This window comes from Copidosoma floridanum, unplaced genomic scaffold (genome assembly GCF_036245765.1).
Source record: "Copidosoma floridanum isolate Cflo_tuat_1 unplaced genomic scaffold, Cflo_Japanese_pri ptg000020l, whole genome shotgun sequence".
NCBI lineage: Eukaryota > Metazoa > Arthropoda > Insecta > Hymenoptera > Encyrtidae > Copidosoma > Copidosoma floridanum.
In genome coordinates this window covers 1,801,109-1,821,149 of record NW_028321897.1, presented here as the reverse complement: position 1 = coordinate 1,821,149, position 20,041 = coordinate 1,801,109, and the positions used below count along the sequence as shown (strand labels likewise).

At 37.6% G+C, this 20,041-nt stretch overlaps 1 protein-coding gene across 1 annotated transcript in view; it reads right to left on the bottom strand.

Moving 5' to 3' along the window:
• Positions 1–1,147: 1,147 nt before the first annotated feature.
• LOC106637920 (uncharacterized) overlaps positions 1,148–20,041 on the bottom strand; it is a 143,120-nt gene continuing 124,226 nt past the window's right edge. Inside the window, exons 5-7 of the mRNA XM_089593916.1 lie at positions 16,841–17,138; positions 8,686–9,124; positions 1,148–1,528 (exon numbers count right to left, since the gene is read on the bottom strand). Coding sequence (XP_089450042.1) covers positions 1,432–1,528; positions 8,686–9,124; positions 16,841–17,138 — 834 coding nt within the window. The 3' untranslated portion in view covers positions 1,148–1,431. The remainder of the gene's footprint in view (positions 1,529–8,685; positions 9,125–16,840; positions 17,139–20,041) is intronic.

Genomic DNA, 20,041 nt, shown 5'->3' with positions numbered 1-20,041 from the left:
TTCGCCCAGACAATGAGCTTGTCTTCGTTGGATGGCTTTTGACTGTCGTGAATACAACTCGTGTTGAGCCAACAATAACCCGTGAATATTCAACAACTGTTGACAACCCGTGATTAGGGGCATGCATGTATAATACAGTTTTCCTCAATTTCAGTTCTCCATCTCAAAAGCCTTGTCTCATGGTTCGGAAAAAAAAGTGCATTGTTTCAAGTTAACAAGTATGCAAAAACATTGGATGGGTCATCAATTGTCTGTAACTCATTATAAAAAACAAGCAATTGATGACAATATAACACGCGTCGATTCCGAAAAGTGCACTCACTTACTTTCAAATATGTTTTCGAACCTTTTGAATACCTTGACCACAAGACCATTCCATTGTTTGCTTTTTAAAAACATACGATGAATGCATGAAAAATGGTAGAAACCTGTTATCAAGGTGAGCTGGTATGGTAAACCTCATGCATGCCCTTGTAGTACTTTATGCATGAAAAACATTGCAGAAATTAAAAAAAAAACATGTATTTTAAATATTAATCAAGTAAAAATCGATACTAAAGTTTCTAGTATTGATTTTTTCAGTTTTTCAGATCATTCTTTGTTCAATGAAATCATGGTATTTTTCGTATGCGAGGCCAAAATATCGATGCTCTTCTATAGCATTTTCTAGCGTTTTTACCAAAGACCTCTGAAGTTCTTTCAGAAAAGTACCCACATCCGTTAATTAATTAATAGATATCCTCGCAATCCATTAGATTGTGTTTCACAATAGGGCCACGAATGTACCGTTACCAGTAACACCCCGTGAGAGGTCAACGATGGTCATTGTTGGTCCACCTCGAGTTAGCAGCACCAGGAGACGGAAAAAAAAAAACAAAAAAGAAAATGATACAAAAATTCAACGATACATTCAGTATTCCTACGAGGATTGTTCTCACACTTCTATGAACACACGGTCCCACGTTGTATGATGTCGTACATATACACACGGAACAAAAGAAGAGCGTGTACGCAGGTGTGTATACACTAGTTCGACGCACGCGAGTGGGCTGTACATCGCGCCCCGCAAAAGTGACAGAGGGGAGGACGAGAAGCACGATTCTCCGAGAGATTTGCACGATCGATGGGTGCCCTCTGCGGTGTATAGGTAAGCGCGCCCACCTCCTTCCTCCTCTTCATCTTCGTTGTGTGCATGCAACAGCAATTGCAGAGATGCAACGACGCTATACGTCGCCCTAGGACGCGGTGAGCACAAGCGTAGCATCAACAGCAGCTGTACCACGAAATGCACGTGTACAGGAGAGAAGTTTGATCGCATAAGGCTCGGGTATTATGCGCGGTGATGTATACTGCAGTGGTACAACGCGTGACGTCTCAGAAGGCGGCTGTAGCGGCTGCGGCAACGGCTCAGTGGACGCGCGGGTCGATGATTCACGCGATGTGGACGTTTTGGACTTGGTGCTGGTTGACCCCGGCCATGAAGTCCTCGCGCAGGATCGGCAGGACCGTGGCCCCGGCGGCAGCTCTCCTGAAACAGTAGTCATAGGCGACGCGCGCCGGTATCACTTGCCAATCAAGTATATCCTTTGTGCTTACATGTATTTAATGATTTTATCCATTGCGTATAATATACATAATATCAATGTGTACCTATATGATGTGTGTGGGGAATGATAGATAAACGAGCTGGTGGCGATACGTATGTTGTTTCATCGCAGGGGGTTTTTGCGTCCTCGGGGTGTCGACAAGTGTACCTGTACATATAGGCGTACCGCAGTCACTCCTGTTGCCCTTAGTAAAGACACCGGAGATCCTCTAGCTTACAATGGTACAACGTGCATGTACGTCCAAACGTGCTGCTGGGACAGACCGATACAGAGGAAGCGAGTGAAAAAGAGGGAGGGAAGGATACAAGCTAGCTGCGACGAAGGGATTAGAGTTTGCGCGTGTTTAGTTATGATCTTTTGAGTGACGAATAGGGGCTGATGTAGGGATGTTAAGCTGGATGGTATCGATGGGAATTTATGCTTTTTTCCCGAAGAGATGATCAGGACGGTTGGAGAGATGTATTGATTTTTCAAGAGCGGGTGCTGCGTTTTTGAAATTTTTCTCCTCGTAGTGGAATTGGTGGGAATTTTCCGGTTCTTGGGCAGTGCCTTGAGAACAATGAGGTGGTATACTTAAGTTGAGGTGGTGGATCGTTTTACTTTACTCAGTCAAGTTATGGGAGCTTTATCTTTCTGCTATGGTGTTCATGTCACAGCGTTCATGCGCAGCGTGTACTGAAAATGTTTCCAAACAACTATATTCTACGAAATTAAACTCATCAAAACTTATCGCAAGAGAAAGCCTTTTTAAATAAAACTTTTTTCCTCCGATAGGTAGAACACATTTAAATAACGGATGCAACAAAGATATAGGCAGAAAATTTTTTCATGTAGTTGTAAAACTAGTATATTTGAGGCATATTAAATTCAAGCATCTAAAAAACATGATATCTTGTGTGTTAGTCGGCAAAACTGATTAATTAATACGTTGGTACATCGATATTGTGCAATAAAATCGACACCTCACGCCAGAAACAGTGCAGCTCACAAGATCTAGCAAAATAAAGCACAACCCATAAATTCAGACGAACAATGGTATACAGATCGTAGACTCTATCGAATAAAAATACAAATTACTGCGTTTTACTAAAGAAAAGGTCTGAAGCTCCTTGGGTCGTGTGATTAAAGCCTCCAAACATAACTAATACTATTTGTCGTACTAAATGAAAGATCCACAGTAAATTACTGTCTTATGTGGTTAGATGCACTCGTTTAATATTGGTATTAATTATAAAATTGTCTTACTAATGTACAAAGTATTATGTATAAATGCTTTAAGTCTACTAACTTTATAGCTATGTTCAAAAATTGTCCCTTATACTACGTCAATCATTTAAGTATGCACTACCAACTTAAAATTTGAGGAAAAAAAAATTATTAGACTCTTTTTTTTCTCGGAAATATGTAAAGATTCTTTCTTGCTCTAACCCAACACGATAGTTGCTGCTGTACTTCAGTTACTACAACGTAATTATTGTTTCAAAATAACTTGAGTTACCGTCCCTCAAATATCTGAATTTCTTTAGTAAATATAACCGCAATAGCCTGAATTTGTCAACAAGCTAATTGATATTCCAATGTTTGTTGTTACATGAAAATTCTTTGATTCCAATCAACCTGAATATCACAATTTACATATATATACATAAATCTACATCAAACTCCCGACCTCCTGTAAATAAGCCTGTAGATATACTAAACTGATTTTCCCACTTCTGTATGTAGTCCCTCATACGTGAAATTACATCGACTTCGAACAAAAGTACATGCCGCTTTTTATCCTTTCCAATATCCGAAGTATTAATTTTTGTGCAAGCCCTTTTTTCGTAATTTCGAGCAAGTTGGAAAGTTATAAAAGGTTTCCCGCCTCCTGCGAGTGCTCGGGCTGACCGTAGCGTTGATCCATCTCCTTTAAAGTAAAGTTACGCCCTGTTCAAATATAATTATCGAGCTATTAGTACATAGCCATTGATCAAACATTAAAACACTATCCAGACGACTAATGCATTCACTTGATTGCATTATTTGGCCCATAAGAGGAAAGGGGGGTTGGGAAAACTATAATTATTTACGTCACATGAACTGGGTGTTGATTGAATCTTAGAGGTGGCAATTATTCGCAGATGAAGTTTTTTGGTAATAAATAACAATGAGAATTCGTTTTGAAAAAATCACGTATACGTGTAAATCGACAAACACTTTGTGCTTATTTTATGAGCAAGTGCATTTATGGTACTTTATTCCTGAATTGTTACGTGTTTTACAATTTTCTTTTTTTTGTGTCACTAATGAAAGTTCGACGTTTTTCGCTGATTTCTGGGTTGAGTTGAAAATCATATTTACGGCTTGTCAGTAAAGTATTTTAACTTTTTCCGAGCGGAATGTGGCAGCCACGCAGAGGATGGTAAAATTAATTACCGTCACGTACAAAGTGAAAGTACAACTTTGTTCTTGGACGTTAACCATTCAGAAACAAAAGTCGCACTTTCGCCCCCGCGGATGCGACATACTATTGTTTTTGGTACGGTAGAAGTGTCCCTTGATTTAAAAGCACATTGTTTACTGAAAAAAAAAAAAGTAGTGTTTTATCATGATTTATTACAACGAAATCGATAACATCACTAAAATCGTGTTGGTAAAAATCACTTCTAAATCTCTAAGGTATTTAAAAAATCATTCACTGTTCACCAGGTGGAGCAGAGGCGATAAAATAACACGTTACGCGTCGGCGTGGAAGGGCAATAAAGATTAGAGGTGTCAGACAATGGCTGGAATGTAAATAAAGCTAAGCGCGCGAGAAAAACAGGGCACGAGAGAACACAATAAATACGCGAATTCGTACATGGATGGATAACAACGTTATTACGGCGACTATTTTTATGGATTTATTTGTTTTTTCTAAATACTTATACATCATTTATATTGCATTTTTAGGAAAAAAAAAAATGTATTTTTTATGATAAAAACTTTGATGTAACTTGAGATGTACAATTATGTGTCAAAAAGAAAATTGTTCAACTATCTCTAGCTGATTTTTTCACTTAAAATATTGATTGAGACGAACACTACTGACCAATCTTGAACAGTACTATATAATTTTTTCAAATTAAACTACAGTATTAGTAAGATTCTTCACTTCGTGGATTCGTGAAACAACGTCTGACCAAACATTGACTCGATTCACTGACAGAAAGAGTCCATCGTAATCCCTACCCCCTGTGTTATCCATCTCCCCTCTCAAAGTACTTAGGAATAAGCTAACGCCTAGATCGACTTGCTATCTTAGGCTTATGCTCTAATCCTACGCTTAGTCAAACAGTATGGGCACTAAGTACAAGGACTACCATCGACAGGCGTTTTCTTGTAAACATCGTTCAGCTAATCTTGGAATATCATGATGATGAAAACAGGTACGCCGCTAAGTAAACCAAATGTGACCAAAAAGTGAAAATGTTCGTTTATTGGTAGCTTTCGTCCCACTATCGAAAATCTCTACCAACAATCGTTGATCAATCACACATATGGCCACGGATAAAAAGTTGAAAGTCATGCACACTCTTACCGCATAAATACGCAATGGAAGGAAATAACCGTGTACGCGCCACCTCTTGTTGATTTTTGTGCGACAATCAAACAGCAAAATAATCCGAAATGACAACATAAAAATTGTTATTGATTTTTTACACACACAAAAAAAAAAAGGAGTTTCGAATAATTTTCCTCTATTTAAGCTGCAAAGTCATATCTACGATTATACTTGAAATTTGTGAAAGATTGAATACAATCGTTGTTATCGATAAACATACATCTTGTTCTATCAAGTTATCGACCAAAGTAATAAAAAGTAAGGGTAAGAGTCGTACGTAATTTCAATTATTAAATAACTACTGTGTTGATAAACATTCAAGAAAAATAGTTGATGAGGTAATTTCTGGACATTTGCAGTATAGTACTATAGCTTTAGTAATCAATTTTCAACAAAATAAAAAACAGTCTGTTGTTTTGTGCTATTAATTTGATAATGATCAAAAGTGCTAAATATCTTTGAATATTTATGTAAGGGCTCGCGTGAGCCGTGAACGTTTTAGCTGATAAAAAAATGAGTGCATATGTCATGAGTTGCTGGAAATGTAACTGTTATAGACGAGTATACATGTGTTATTAGCGTATGCTCGGTGATTTATCAACTTCACATTTAAATGACCAAATTGATCGAGGAGGTGCCTTGATGATTCCCTGGTAATTTTTAACATTTGTATTGCCCATAGGCGAATGCTCCGATTCCTTCACCATCTACGACTTTTATCTTTCACGCACACCTGGACAAAGCGTCACTAACAGAAACATCCGCGGATATATTTACAAGCACTTTGGTTTGTCTTTTTCTGGTTTCTAACTTAAATAAGAATCGGTTGACGTCTCTGGCTGCATACTACTTTCAACCGATCTTTCTCGTAATTATCGTACAAAACATGTTATGGTTTGCAATCTGTTATAAAAAAGTTTAGACTTCCTTCGCGCTATCACGGGCGTCTCGGTTGGCTTCCTTACAAGACCTCCAACCAAGACTACATTCTTAGCAACATAAAAATTCAAATTGATCACCTCGAATGGCTCCAGCTCAAAGACAAAGGGCCAGCTCCAACACCCAATACACGTATGGATTCCACGGAGAGCCACGGTGTCCACGAGGCCGGAAAAGAGACTCACGAGTCATTATCGCGTGTGCGCGTCCACGTAGTATATATGTATATACATAGTAGAGCAGTGGTGTGGCCAACGAGCAGGATACGAAGTTCACGTTGACTACTGCGTGTCCCTGTTTACGCGGTTTTCTTAACAAGCACCGGAATGCCCGTACACACGCTGGTGGTTACGTACATACATATATTTATAAATGTACCGTTATATACACCCACGTATCGATGTTGCGTGCGTGTATGATACACTGGCGCCTGCGAGTTGTACACAGTCAGTTGGTATACAGGGCGAAAGAGAGACGGGGTGGAGGCGAGAGTGGTGAGAAACAAGAGCAGCAACAATAACGGGGCAGCGGCAACGAGGTCGCGAGCCTCATTGTCAGCGTCGAGTGTACGCGGGGAGTCCTCCCCCGCGTTCTATCTCGCGCTCCGCTGCTGGCGAGCTCTCGACTTTGATAAACACGATTAATTTTCAAGCCGATACACAATAAAGTGGCGCTGCCACTGTTGTCGCGGCTCGATTTTATGGCCCGAAGTGGACGGGTAAAAACGCACGATTCGATGGGCACAGCTGTATAAGTTACGAGAGGGGTACGCGGATGAGAGCGGGGTTGCGTTTGTTAAATAGGAAAATATACTTGTAGGAAAGAGCGCAAATGGCGTGATAAAATCACACCGATTTCGGGGATAACGATGTAGTTCCGATTTTAGAGGTGACTTAATTTATTCGGGACGCGGCATTTGGTGAAACGAGCATAAATTTTAGCTCTGCTGGCGCAATGAACTGATGTTCATCTCAGTGGAAACGCAAAATTTTGAATAGTTTCGGAACAATATTACCAAACTTTGATATTCGTAGGTATTTTTGACTTTACTCTTGTTTAAAGCATAGTTTGAGGCACATTTGACTCCAAGTTACAATTAGAACAACTACGAATTTCACAGTTTTCGGTGCCACTACTCTGCTTTTGTGTACCTTTTCATAAGATTAAAGTGAAAGAGCGTGTGGTCCAGGTTAATTTAAAGTTGCTGGACAAAACTAAAGACCATGACTATCTTCAATACGGACGGTTTTTAGTTTTAGTGCTGTTATCAGCAAAAACTTTGTTTCTAGTGTCTTATTAATTTCTGAAATTTCACCACGTAAGTACGAGTTTGCGAGGAAACTCTATTGTCCAATGCGTAAAAAACCACTGACTTCATTCCATGCCTGTCCTACGTTCCTACGTATCAGCACACTTGGACATTTATGTTTAATTGTTATTTTAAAGGTGTAAATGGTGCAAGAGTGAGATGTTTGTAACATGGCTGCAAGCAATCTCGACTAGCGTACAAATGTTGCACGTGCATCAAGACACCACGAAATACATTGAAATTCATGCCAGTGTTTGTCACGATTGATATTTTTTTAAAATAATCAACAAATACTATTAACCATTTATGCGGGTAAGTGAGTTCCAATTTTGTAATGCGATCTCTACACGAGAGTCACGATACAACCAAGTAGAATCACGAGACACGTCTTGTCGATCAATTCAACATTATTCAACAAAAGTCTGTCCACGGGTACTTTAGAGCGCTTTGATGTTCATGTGGGTACATGATACGGCTCGAACACGCATACATTGTTTCCTACGCTGATAATGTCGAGTAGATCATTAAAACTGTTTTTTTTTTTTTTTTTTTTTTTTTTTTTTTTTCAGTTAATTAAAAATAAATGCATCGTGTATCTCGCAGCGGTAATTGGTAGCCGACGATGGAGCCAGAGTTCCTTTAAAATTTATTTCCCGACGCAAAAAATAATAACTCGCAATAATACAATTCCAAGCGCGGTGTTTCATTTTATTCAAATTGCCTCAATTAAAAGCCATCGAAGCTCGCGCGGAGCCAATTAATGCCGTTTCTGAATCAAGATTGCACGCGATCGTCGTGCGTACACCCTGTTTGAATTTTAATTTCCGTCGTTCTTGAAAATTAAAAATTTCCGCTGTCAAAACGCCCGCACGTAATCTAAATTTACGACGGACACGTTTATACTCGTATATGTACCATCATTTGTGTGCCATACGTTCGATAAGGTCGGACTGTCTGACCAAACCGGGTTTGTTCTACTGGCGATCAATTTACACGCTTATACCATCACATGCATTGATTCCCTAGCGTGACTTGCATCAATAATTATTTATAGTTGTCACTCAACTGTTACAGTTTTATCAATCGTGGCAAAAAAAAAATCTTTGAATTTATTTTACGATAACCCTACCACGCGATTTTGTTAATATGAGTAGACTTAATACGAGTAGAAAAAATAAATTTCTAGGTCCATGAAAACAAAAAAAAAACAAAAAATTCCCCGTGAGCGCAGCTGAGATACTTACTGGGCGTGCAAGAGTCCATGAATCGCCGGCGCCAAGACCGTGTGCTGCGTGTGCGACTGCATGAGGGGTTGGCGCTGAGGTATCGTCTGGGCGGCCGCGGCGAGTTGCTGCTGGAGCTGCGTCACCTGCTGCTGGGTCGTGGCCACGGCGGTGGGCTGGGGTTGGGGTGCCGGGGCCGCGCTGTGGGGTAGCTGTAGCGTCGCCTGGATGAGCGGAGACGCGGCCGCAGCGGCTGCCGCTGCCGCCACCGCGGCTGCTTGGACCTGGTGGCTGGGCGGTGGTGGGGGGGCGCCGACGAGTGATACCGTCGCCGGGGCTTGCAGGGATGCTGGTTCCTTGTTCTGGGCGGCTCGAGCGCGCGCCAGCAGGGACATCACCGTGCGTTTGGTCGGGGACATGGCTAGCCGGCCGCCTGGAAGTAGAGGTCGTTTTCGGCCACCTGAAAGGTGTGAAGGACAAACGGTTTTTGGTTAACAGTTGGTTTTACTTATTTCTTTTTTTTTTTTTTTTTTTTATTTGCAGTGGCAGTTTTCTATTATGTGTATTTGACAGAACAACTTGATGAAAATTAACCAAGTAATGTTTGGGGATGACTCAAATATTGCGATATTTTTAAACATTTTTTTATGACGTCCTTGTGCTTTCACACGCATTTACGGAGATGAGCCAACATAATTTCTGTAATATAATTTATATACAAATAGAAGCAGTGTTGAAGGTATTTCAAATAACTGAAAAACCCTTTACCTTAACTATAATTAAAACAATTTGATCATTTCATAACTTTTAAGAGTGATGGTAAAAGAAAATACACAATTTTTAACGTGTTTAAAAAAAAGGCCCCTTACATTATTTATTTAAATAAACTAATTAAAGCTTATGGATTTTCAAACACATTACTGTAAATATTATTTTGAATATTGCTTTATTTATATTCTTTTACATAGAGTATTTTCAATAAGAAGTATTTATTAAAAATACATTTACAGTATAATATATGTACATTTATACATGTACACGTTTTTTAAGGTGTCTCAATTTTTTAATTTGAAATTTGGTTTTTTAAATAAAACAATTAAATTCTTGTTAAATCTGCAAAATCAGAATTCACGTATATTAATTTAAAACTTTCCCTAAAATTTAATGTAAAATATGGCAGTAAAGCATGATTATATTATATTTATCATGTACGTCCACATTTATTAAATATTTCAATTTAGCACAACTGTGTATCGGAATTAAAATACTTGCGGTACATGATGAAATGGTTTGAAATAGGTACTCATTTTTGTTACTGTAAGAAACTGTTACTTCGACTTAAATATTGCTGTATTGTTGCTGAATAATTTTTTGTTTTGAGAATAATTTTTTATTCTCAAACAAATTTCTATTTAGTATTTTTCAAACATCAATTGCGTTTTTAATACATATGACAGCCAAAATAAATGTTTTTTTTTCTGAGCGTGCATGTACGCGTTGTCATTTTAATTCGATAATTTTAAAGATAAAAGTAAAATTATCCCTCCGTTGCACGGCTTTTCCAACCAATTAATATGTTCTTCAAGCAATCAATTCCAGCAAAATATAACCAAACGTGATTACAATTGTGCGGTTTGGAAATCGAGCTTGGAAAACTCCTTGCATCATCTGCTATGTACGATTCATAAATCTTGTTTGGCGTAGCAGTACTTTTTATTTCTTTTCTTCGCATCGTAAATTATGTCATGATGGAAGTGAGCTTCCGTAAAATTCACAATAAAATAAAAAATAAAAATATTTCGTGTACGATAAAGATGTTTGCGAGGAAGCAGCAAACAACCGAGCAACACGAGGTTATCAAATCTTGTGGAGTAATGATTCAAACGAAATTTTTATCACATTTTTCGATAAAAAATAAAAAGTAACGAAAAAAAAAAAAAAAAAATTGACGAAAAAATAGGACTTTGCAGCGGTATATCCATAAAAAGTCGTGTGTTGCGTCAGAATCGATCGGGTGACACATTTCCCGAGGCGATAGCGAACCAGTACCGAAAAATAAAATTCTTCTTTTTGTCCCTCCCTGTATTTCTCGTTCGTTAATCGATAGAATTGTCAAAGTTGAGAGAAAAGCTCTTTCACTAGTAATAGCCAAAGGGAGTTCCGAGCGAAAGTTGCTTACTCAGATCCGTGATTGTTCGAGTGAAAAATGACGATGCCGTCGCGCTTGATTTCGGGTGATGTATCTGGGTTTCGTACAATACAATTTCATTCATCAACAGGTTTACATATTTGCGCTAGTCAAGATTAATTCTGGCTTCATTTCTATGATGTCCCATGATACATTTTTTACAATAATATTTTGGTTAAAGTTAAGATGAAAACGATCGTTGTCAGCATTATTTAGGAAATTTTCATGAGAAGTGACGCACTCGACGTAAGTCCATTTCTTTAACGACTCGCACAGAGTTAATAGATTTAAAGATTTTCAATAGAAGTTATTTTTATTTACTCTTTTAATGAACGGTTGCTGTTATTTTTACGCTACTTAAAAAGTGATTTTAAATATTAATTCAAATAACTCACGAAAATTGTATTAATAATTTCAATTTTATGCATCGAATGATTCAGAAATCTACAAATTCGATTGTATTATTTTCTGGTGAATCTATGGGGCTTTAAGATAAACAACACATCAGACACCTAAGGAGCCAAAGAAAAGGGTGTCTCATTTAAGGTATTTTTTTTCATTCCGCTCAAAGTGTTTGTACCGTCATTTACCTCGATTGGCTTAACACAATACCTTGCGTAGCGCAAATAATAGTGTTTTTTTTTTAAATCAAGCTTGTTTTTTAATTTTTTCTGCAAAATGATCCGTACTTTCATTTGTATTTACGTAACAAATGCAATTTAAAATTAATGCCCTTTCTGGGCACATTTTTCATAAAATTTTATTTTTGTTTCATTTCTTTTGCTGCCCACTTACACGTAGAATGTTTGGCTACATAAAATCTTTTATCTACTAAAACTGTAAGTGTGACAATAAACCATTACGTCTAGAATGCCAGCCGGCAATGTTGATTAAAAAAATTTTCTGTTTTACTCTGAGATACATAAATTTCATACAACTGTAATAAAAAAAAAAAATTAATTAACAGTTTTAGGAGTTGTTAAAATAAAGAAATAAAAAAAATCATATTCTGTGATACAGTAATTGAGTTATAAACTTTAACGATGTTATGATTCGAAAAGTTCGAGGAAGCTTGAATAATGCCTACGTTGGCTTTAGCAAATTTTAAGACAAAATCAATCCAAGTTACCTTCGTTATAAAATTAAAGAGATTCGTTATAAATATATATTGCTCAAGAACTCTATAAAACATTTTGGAAACAAAACATTCGTCAGTGTAAGTATACTTAGAATTTTTAGCTTGCAGCATAATTTGTTAAAAATCATTAAGACTTACTTGCATTACTCCAGAAAAGTAACATAAAAGCTCTTTTTAGAAAATAAGATAAGAAAGCACTTGGAACAATAATCTTCACAAAGAGAACAAACAAGCCAAGTCTATCATTGAGTTAAAGAAAGTTTTCAAATTCTTACAAATGCCTTATTGCACAAATCATGATAAATAACAAAAATTTCAATCCCTGCATATTATTCGCAATTTTTTTGTGTACACGAGGGAAAAAGGTTCGGAAGAATGTACGTCCACAAGATATAGCCAAACAGAATGCGCATTCATGCATTGAAATTTCGATTCCAATAGGTACACTCTTTTGCCCCAGCCATCCCTTCGTTACGAAATAAAAAAAAAATACCTACATAAATCCACAGACGTTTTCCAGTGATATTACGATAATAATACAAAGAATAATAGCATTGTAACATTAATGATTTGGGTGTAAACGAATGTAACAATAGTAATAAAAATTTTTTTTCAAGTACTAATGTAAAAAAAAGTCAAACAGAGTCCGACAAGCGCTCGACTCTGGCTCGTAAGAGATATATACATTTTGAAGTAGGTAGAGAGAGAGAGAGAAAATCGCTACGGGCCACTCAAGGCTCACATCTCGGTGGAAAGAGGAGGGGCCTCCATGCACGCGTGTGCGAGACGCTTTTCCACGCTTCGAGGGCTTTTTTCGATATTCCGAGTTAGACTGATAGATGGATGGATGGATGGATAGGTGCATGGGTAAGTGTTCCTCTTGACTCGAGGTACACGTAGAAGTCGGAGAGGAGCTGCCCCCGGGCTCTTCGTATTTACCGGAGCGATGCGCGACGAGGGAGGGAAACGAGGCAGGGGTGGGTGAGAATTTCAAGAAAGCCATTACCTGCGCGTATCATCCTCTCCATCTGCACATCGGGTTAGCGAGGAATCTGTAAGGAACGCCAGATAATCGCAAAAAAGAGATTTTACGGAGGTAATGGAGAGGAACATAACGGTTGAGGGACAAAGAGGGCCGAGAGGGATAATTGGCAGCGCCGGCCGTGCAAAGCCCTGTACGTCTGCCACGGTAACACAAGCAATCAGGGCCGTTGACGTGAATCGGTCTGTAAGCGTCTGCGCGCGTATGCAGAGTCTCGGACGGAACGAGGCTGAGGTAGGTACATACGGAGAAGGTCCGTTTGATCCACTGCTCAATTCTGTAGCTGGAAATTGAATGGTGCCTTTGTCTTGCGTAGGTAGGCAGCCAAGTGTATGGGGTTGCCGGTGACGACGAGATGACTGATCGATCGAGCGAGTGGTTATAGGGAAGGGACAGGAGGCAGAGAAATTGAGAGAGTTTTTTTAACCTTTGGATGGTGGTACAATCTTGTCCATCCAACTTTTCTTACCTCTGCTTGGTCGTTCAACTGTTTTACTTTATTATTTGATGCCGGTACAAGAAGCTGATAGAGAACTGGCATGTACTCTGAGAGAAAAAACAATAAGAATTACTGTGCTGGAATGGTAATTTGGTGTCATTCCGCCGTCTAGGAACTTTTTACTTTGGCCATTATTCTGGACAGTAATTTCTATTGTACAAACTTTTATTCACAACCATAAGTTTAAACAATATGAATCTTGAGTTTTTTCATGCGTTGCGTTTACTTTCAGTACTAATAAAGTAAGTGTATGTGTTGGACATCTGAATAGCATATTTATGTTACTTTTGGCAGCCGAGGACATTTAAGATCGATGGCGATAAAAGATGTCCGATTAAGTAGAAGATAAGACGTTAAAGTGCGCCACATGCTTTTTACCATCAAGATAAAATTAAGGACGAACGGAAGCGGAAAGCTTTGCTGCGTCGAAAACAAATGGCCCTTAATTAAGATACATCTGTATCTGTGCGCCGGAATCGCCCGAAAGATGTACGGTGGCCAAAGTAGCGCGTGCAATCGTTGGCTTTAAAACTTTAACGGCACTTGGACCGTGCAGCTCGCGCACTTTCGAGAATAACAGGACGAAGGAGAAAAATTCGATGAAAGAAAGTAACGACAGTAGCAGTGGCAACATCAGCATCGGTTAATAACTTTATTTTCAAGTTCCCAATGACATACGGGATGATTATGCGGCGAAAGTTTACAGCCGGCCGGCTGACGACTTTGAGTTTACGAGGCATTATACGTGTACGAATTGCCGGCTCGGAATCGGTCTATTAGTTACCATTGCTATGGCTACTGCTGCTGAATAAGCTGGAACAACTCGATTCCGTCTTTAAAGGGTTTCCGAAAAGTTCTTTCTTTCGAAGGAAGATTGAAGTCCGTAATTTTTTGGGGAACGGCGAGTCGTTCCGCGAAAATAGTCGTAGCGTTTTATCTTTTTCTCCGAGCGGCGAGCGATTGTGTTAACCTATTTTTTTTTGTTTATTTTTGACTGTTTCGCAGCTACTTTTCCAAGGAAATAGTTTAATATAAATGTTAAAGTTATGGGTTCCTTACAACACGAAGGCACTTCGATTAAAACATACAAAAAAAAAATGTTATCACTAAATTTTGAAAACGTTTCAAAAACATTGCGAATTTCCTTTGATCTTTGCGCCGATGAATCACCTCTAGATTCTTTATACGTTAATTTTAGGATAAATCGTAGAGTAGTTGGGTGTTAGCATTTGAATAGCAAAGCCTAAAGTGGGGGACCAAGCTATTTCATTATAAATGTCAGCAGTTATGATACGCTACTTTGGTAATTTTTATGGTAATAAAATCATAGCAAAAATACTCACTCCCCTACTATGACTGTTGTAATCCAGATGACGGTAACCCTACATTGTAATATATTACCTTCGTGTTAAATCCCGTCGAAAGGAATCCAGAAGGAATTTTTAGTCGTAAAAAGCAGCGTTTTAAGCGCATTTACGTCTTTTTGTCTAGCTTTTTAAAAACGTAATGGAGTTTTAGAGACGACGTCTTTTGAACGTTTTAAATGCGATGTTAGCTTTTTCGGATATTCAAGTAGATTATGAAGAACCATATGTACCGTAAATTTTAGGTGAAAGATAAAAGAGAATGACATAAGTAGAGAATTTCAGGTATATAACTGATAACTGCGAGAAGGAATACAAAACGATGTCATTTTAGTTGAGTGAACCGGTAAAGTCGTTGCAATGATATATGTGTTGCATCTCGTATAAAAAAAATGATCATAGTGTTATTGATAAGAAAGAAGATTGATACTTATGATTCTTCACAAAGTCCAAGAAAAATCGAGTGGGACGAACCCGATCGGAAATCGTACCTTGGCTGTTACGCGGCCCTAGCTAGGCATTCATTAACCATAGCTAGGCTCGCGTAATAGCCAAGGTACAATTTCTGATCGGGAATAACTCTTGTGGAACAGGAGGACGTGACTCCAGATAAGAAGTTCATGCATCGAGACGAGAATCTGACAAATATAAGCTTATTGTGTTTACTGTTTTATCAATATATTTGTATCGGACAGAGATGTAAGAAGATGTGAAACATTGAAAAATAGACAGGAATCACCCATGTTTCAAGAATAGGACTACTGAAAGCTAAAATTCTAAAAGCAGCGATAGTAATATAACATGTGATTTTACTCAGCTCGAAAAATAACCTATAGACATTGGTAGCGAGGTTGAAAGAAGGCAAGAAATATGGTCACACTAGACAATGGGTGAAGAAAGTCAAGGAGTCAGTGGGACCCCATTCCTTTCAAGTTATGGATACTTTTACGTAAGTATCACCACACGACAGGTACCTTAACAGCAGACGATTTTGTTTGGACGTTGAAAATGACATTACCACATTGGGAAATAAAGCTGTGTTTACGTTGTGCCAATGCTATACTTGATAACATTTCGTATGTCTGCGGTAAACCGTAAAGAGGACTACAAAAGGTGACGGTCTCATTCAAGTCGCATCATTTCTACAATAAGGTAAAATTAAATCTCAGTTTACGGTAGACCTTCATCATTACGATGACTACGAAGTTGCAACGTTTTAAATACTAAGTTCTTTTTTGACATTGATATTACGTTATGATTGTAACGTCGTGATTCTTTTAAAATATTTAAAATTTATTTTGTAAGATCGATGGCACTTGAAATATATGTCAAAATCACAACGCTGAGCTTAAAACTTTGTAAGCAGCTTGGGTGCGACTCTATGAAAGGAACTGTGAGGGACAAAGCTAAGATTTTCATCCTGAGGTGGACTTGTAAATACTCTTTTATTATTCGTAAGTTCTTTCCTCTTGAGTTGTAAATACGTATTTGTATCGACAAACTGGTATACATCAAATGCTTGACAATGGCGTGACTGCCAAAACATAGAGCTGTTGACTGTACTTTGAATAAAAAAAATCTCAAAAAATATTGTAATACTTAGCAAAAAATTGTTAATTTTTTCTGAAATAATAATAAGCTAATTCATTAGTAAATTTTGAATGGTCTGGGACATTCTTTCTGTACTGCCTTTGGTATAAAGTAATATTTCTACATTAGACATTTGGAACATAAACAGAAACCACGTGATACTGAAACATAGCCAGCCTTTACCCAAAAATAAATTTTGTTACAAATTAAGCAGGAATCGTGTAAAAAAAACAATAGTACTGTATCAAGTCATGTAATATACCGTAGGTCATGCTACTTTCATTTGATTTTACAACACCCGGCTAAAATCAAAAAATGTACTGAATAACACAAAGGAAAACTTTCAAGTGCTCACCAAGACTTGTCGACGCAGTGGCAGCCTGCATTCCCGTGCCACCAGGTTGAGCTTTAAGACTGGCGCCATGTGGTGGCGAGGGCGTCGGTCTCATAATGATACCATCTTCCTGTCCATCGATGATCGAGTTAGCGGTCGTGGCTGCAGTAGGCGAACTTGCCGCCTCAAGGCTGGATGCTGGACTGAGTGGTGCTTCGACTCCCGGCTGAAGGGGTTGCTGCTGGCCCACGTCTCGGCCTTGCGTGTTCAGAATTTGCATCTCCCACATCTGCTCCTGGCGGATGTCGTCGTTGTAGTCCTGTGGTCATTAAAAACGTTACGATCGACCTTTCTGAGATAAACACGGCATTTCCTATTATAGGCGAGGGTGATGGGATAAATTTTATGGAATGGGGTGGGGTATATCGAACGTAATTTAAAAAAGTATTCCAAGGAACATGAGTTTATCGTTTAAAACTCATTGTCAGTGAGTGAGTAAATGTGGCACCTGGAACGTTTCTTCTAATGTTGTTTACCTCTGGTACTTTATTGATTTTTTATGCACGTACATACTGTGTGATTAATTAAATTGTAAGAAATGAAAAGATGAACATTATACATATTACAGCTCTTTGAAAAGAAACGTGACTAATAAATTGTTATAGATCGAGATGCAACGATTTTTTTTTTTTTTTTGATAGTATTGAATTATAAGTGGACAATAGCAATACTTTTTGGATAGGTGTTGGATCAGTATTGAATTTTTGAACTTATTTGGACTCTATAAAATGCAAGTATGTAAATGTATTAAGATGTTAAGTGTTGAAATAATGAGAAATCACAATTACTGCTAACGAGGTGGAAATAACTACAAACACCTTTCAATGCTTCCTCCCTTTTTCAATATTCAGATACTTACAAATAGCTTTGTAGTAATAAGTGCTAAAATTTCTCAGAGAAATTTTTAATTGCAAGCTGAGGAAAGAACTAATCAACAAAAAAATCATTTATCAATACCTGATCTAAGGGTTCTAGCACAAAACTTTTACGTTGGAAATAAAATCATACTGCTCAAAAAAAAAATAATAATTTTTTACTCTTGATTTAGGGCACAATTTCTTGTTAAAATTTAAATTATTGTATCTTCGCTCTTGGACCAATTGAAAATTTATACAAAACATATTATGTGTGCTAATCATGGGTAATGTATCATTTTTGTATAAATCCGTTTCTTTCACAAGTAATGAGTTTTTAGATCTAATACTCGACAGTTTTTAGCTAGAGACACAAGTAATTTTCTCAAAAATGTTAAATAATTGGATTTAGTAAGAAGTTACTGCATATTTTATAAACTTGATTGAATTTGTACTATCATAATTTTATCTTTCTTTTCCGTTCACCACTTTAACGTGAGACGTGCTAGCCTTACCTCATCTTTTTTCACCTATTTTTTCTCCTAACTTTTGCCACAAATATGCAAGTCTTTCATTTAAGGCTCAGTACAAAGGCTTTTAAGACGACTCGATCGTTCTGTTATTCATCTGTAAACACCGTAAAATATTCGCAGGTGCATCAATCGTCTCAAATACACCACACATGGTATCAGCTTTATGGAAGGGTCTGCCCATAAATCATCTACTTTAATGATACTCAAAAAGTAATAGCATCTGCATTGTAATCTTATATGCATTGTTTTTCAATAAAAAATGTTTCCTTAATTTACGTGTAATTATTGACAATAACTGTATTTGATAAGAAAAAATTATTTTGTTTTATATCCAAACGTAGATATCCTGAAGAGGCCATTAGTAAAATAGCAAAATATTGATCAACTGTGTACATACTTTTTAGTAAATAACCATGCTCCTGTCACTTGGTGTTTTTTGTCTGAATCATTAACTACATGAATTTCAGTAGATTCTCAATAGAATTAAACGTTGATCAAATGTTCTCTTGTGAAAAGAGGATGTATTTACTGAGTTCCTGTATGGCCTTGAGCTCTATTATTATAATCATGTTTAAGAGAAATAATGCCAATGAGCCATTAAATTACCCTTATTTACGCCCTGTATTAAATTCAAATTGACCACAAATAGATTTTTACGTACGTACCCTGCCCATAATGCAATTGCCCGCAGGTCTATCCTCGACAACCAAGTCTCAATTCTTAATAGACACGGATGCTGGAGCTAAGACTCCGATGTATGTTTCCTAATCACATTATCAACTATTAAAAAACACATTTAAAAAGTGATGTAATCACACCTGCATCGCTGTTTATGAAACTTGAGATGATTGGCCATTTACATATTGTTCCAACGTGCATGCATAGGCGTTCCTACATGCCAATCCTATTTTTGATTTGTTATTTACGTGTCAAACATCGTTAAAGGTATTTTAAGTAAATTCGGTAATCTTATCCATCAGCTGTTTTCATTTCTATTTAAAGTACAAGATTTTTCATACACTAAGTTTTGGAGGCTATCCGAATTAACATAAATTATGTAGAATGGACGTGTATTCTACTTGTACGTTAGTAATAACACAAACACAGGTGTGGTGGTGATCGAGTGCCGTGTAAACCGCAATCAGGCGCACATTGAGCCCCTCCCCCTTCGCTCCTTCCTCATCTGAATACTCGGATCGTTCCGTCTTAGCTGAGCTGTGGCTTTTGCATGTCAACGGGATCATTAAATACACGCGTGTGTATATGTGTTGTGTACGCATAAATAAGCTCCCATATACGCGGGGGCTTATCAGAGGTAAGGAAACGCTCATCTTCCCACTCAATACTGATGGCAAACGGAGATGTGTACTTACTCGTCCCCGTACTCTGCAGATGTTGGTACTACTTAGCTTTATAAAGGGATGGGGAGATACTATATGTTTCTTCTGAAGAATCGTTTACGGATGCTCGACGTAATGCTGTTTGGTGTTTCTTCAAATTCGCGTATTTGAATCATCGTTACTACGATTTAGTAGATAGTAAAAGAGTCAACAAAATACCTTGACTTTTAAGAGTCAAAATAAATATTTGAAGATCTTAATATCGGTAAAATTTATTAATTAGGATTCTTTAACCAAACGTTTGATGCTATGAATAATAAAATAACAACAAGAGAAATTTCAAGAAAAATGCCAGTTAGAAATTCGCTGTGATCCGTGGTACCTCGAAACCCAGCTTTTACTCTTAACATATTTATACGTTTACGTACAAATTTT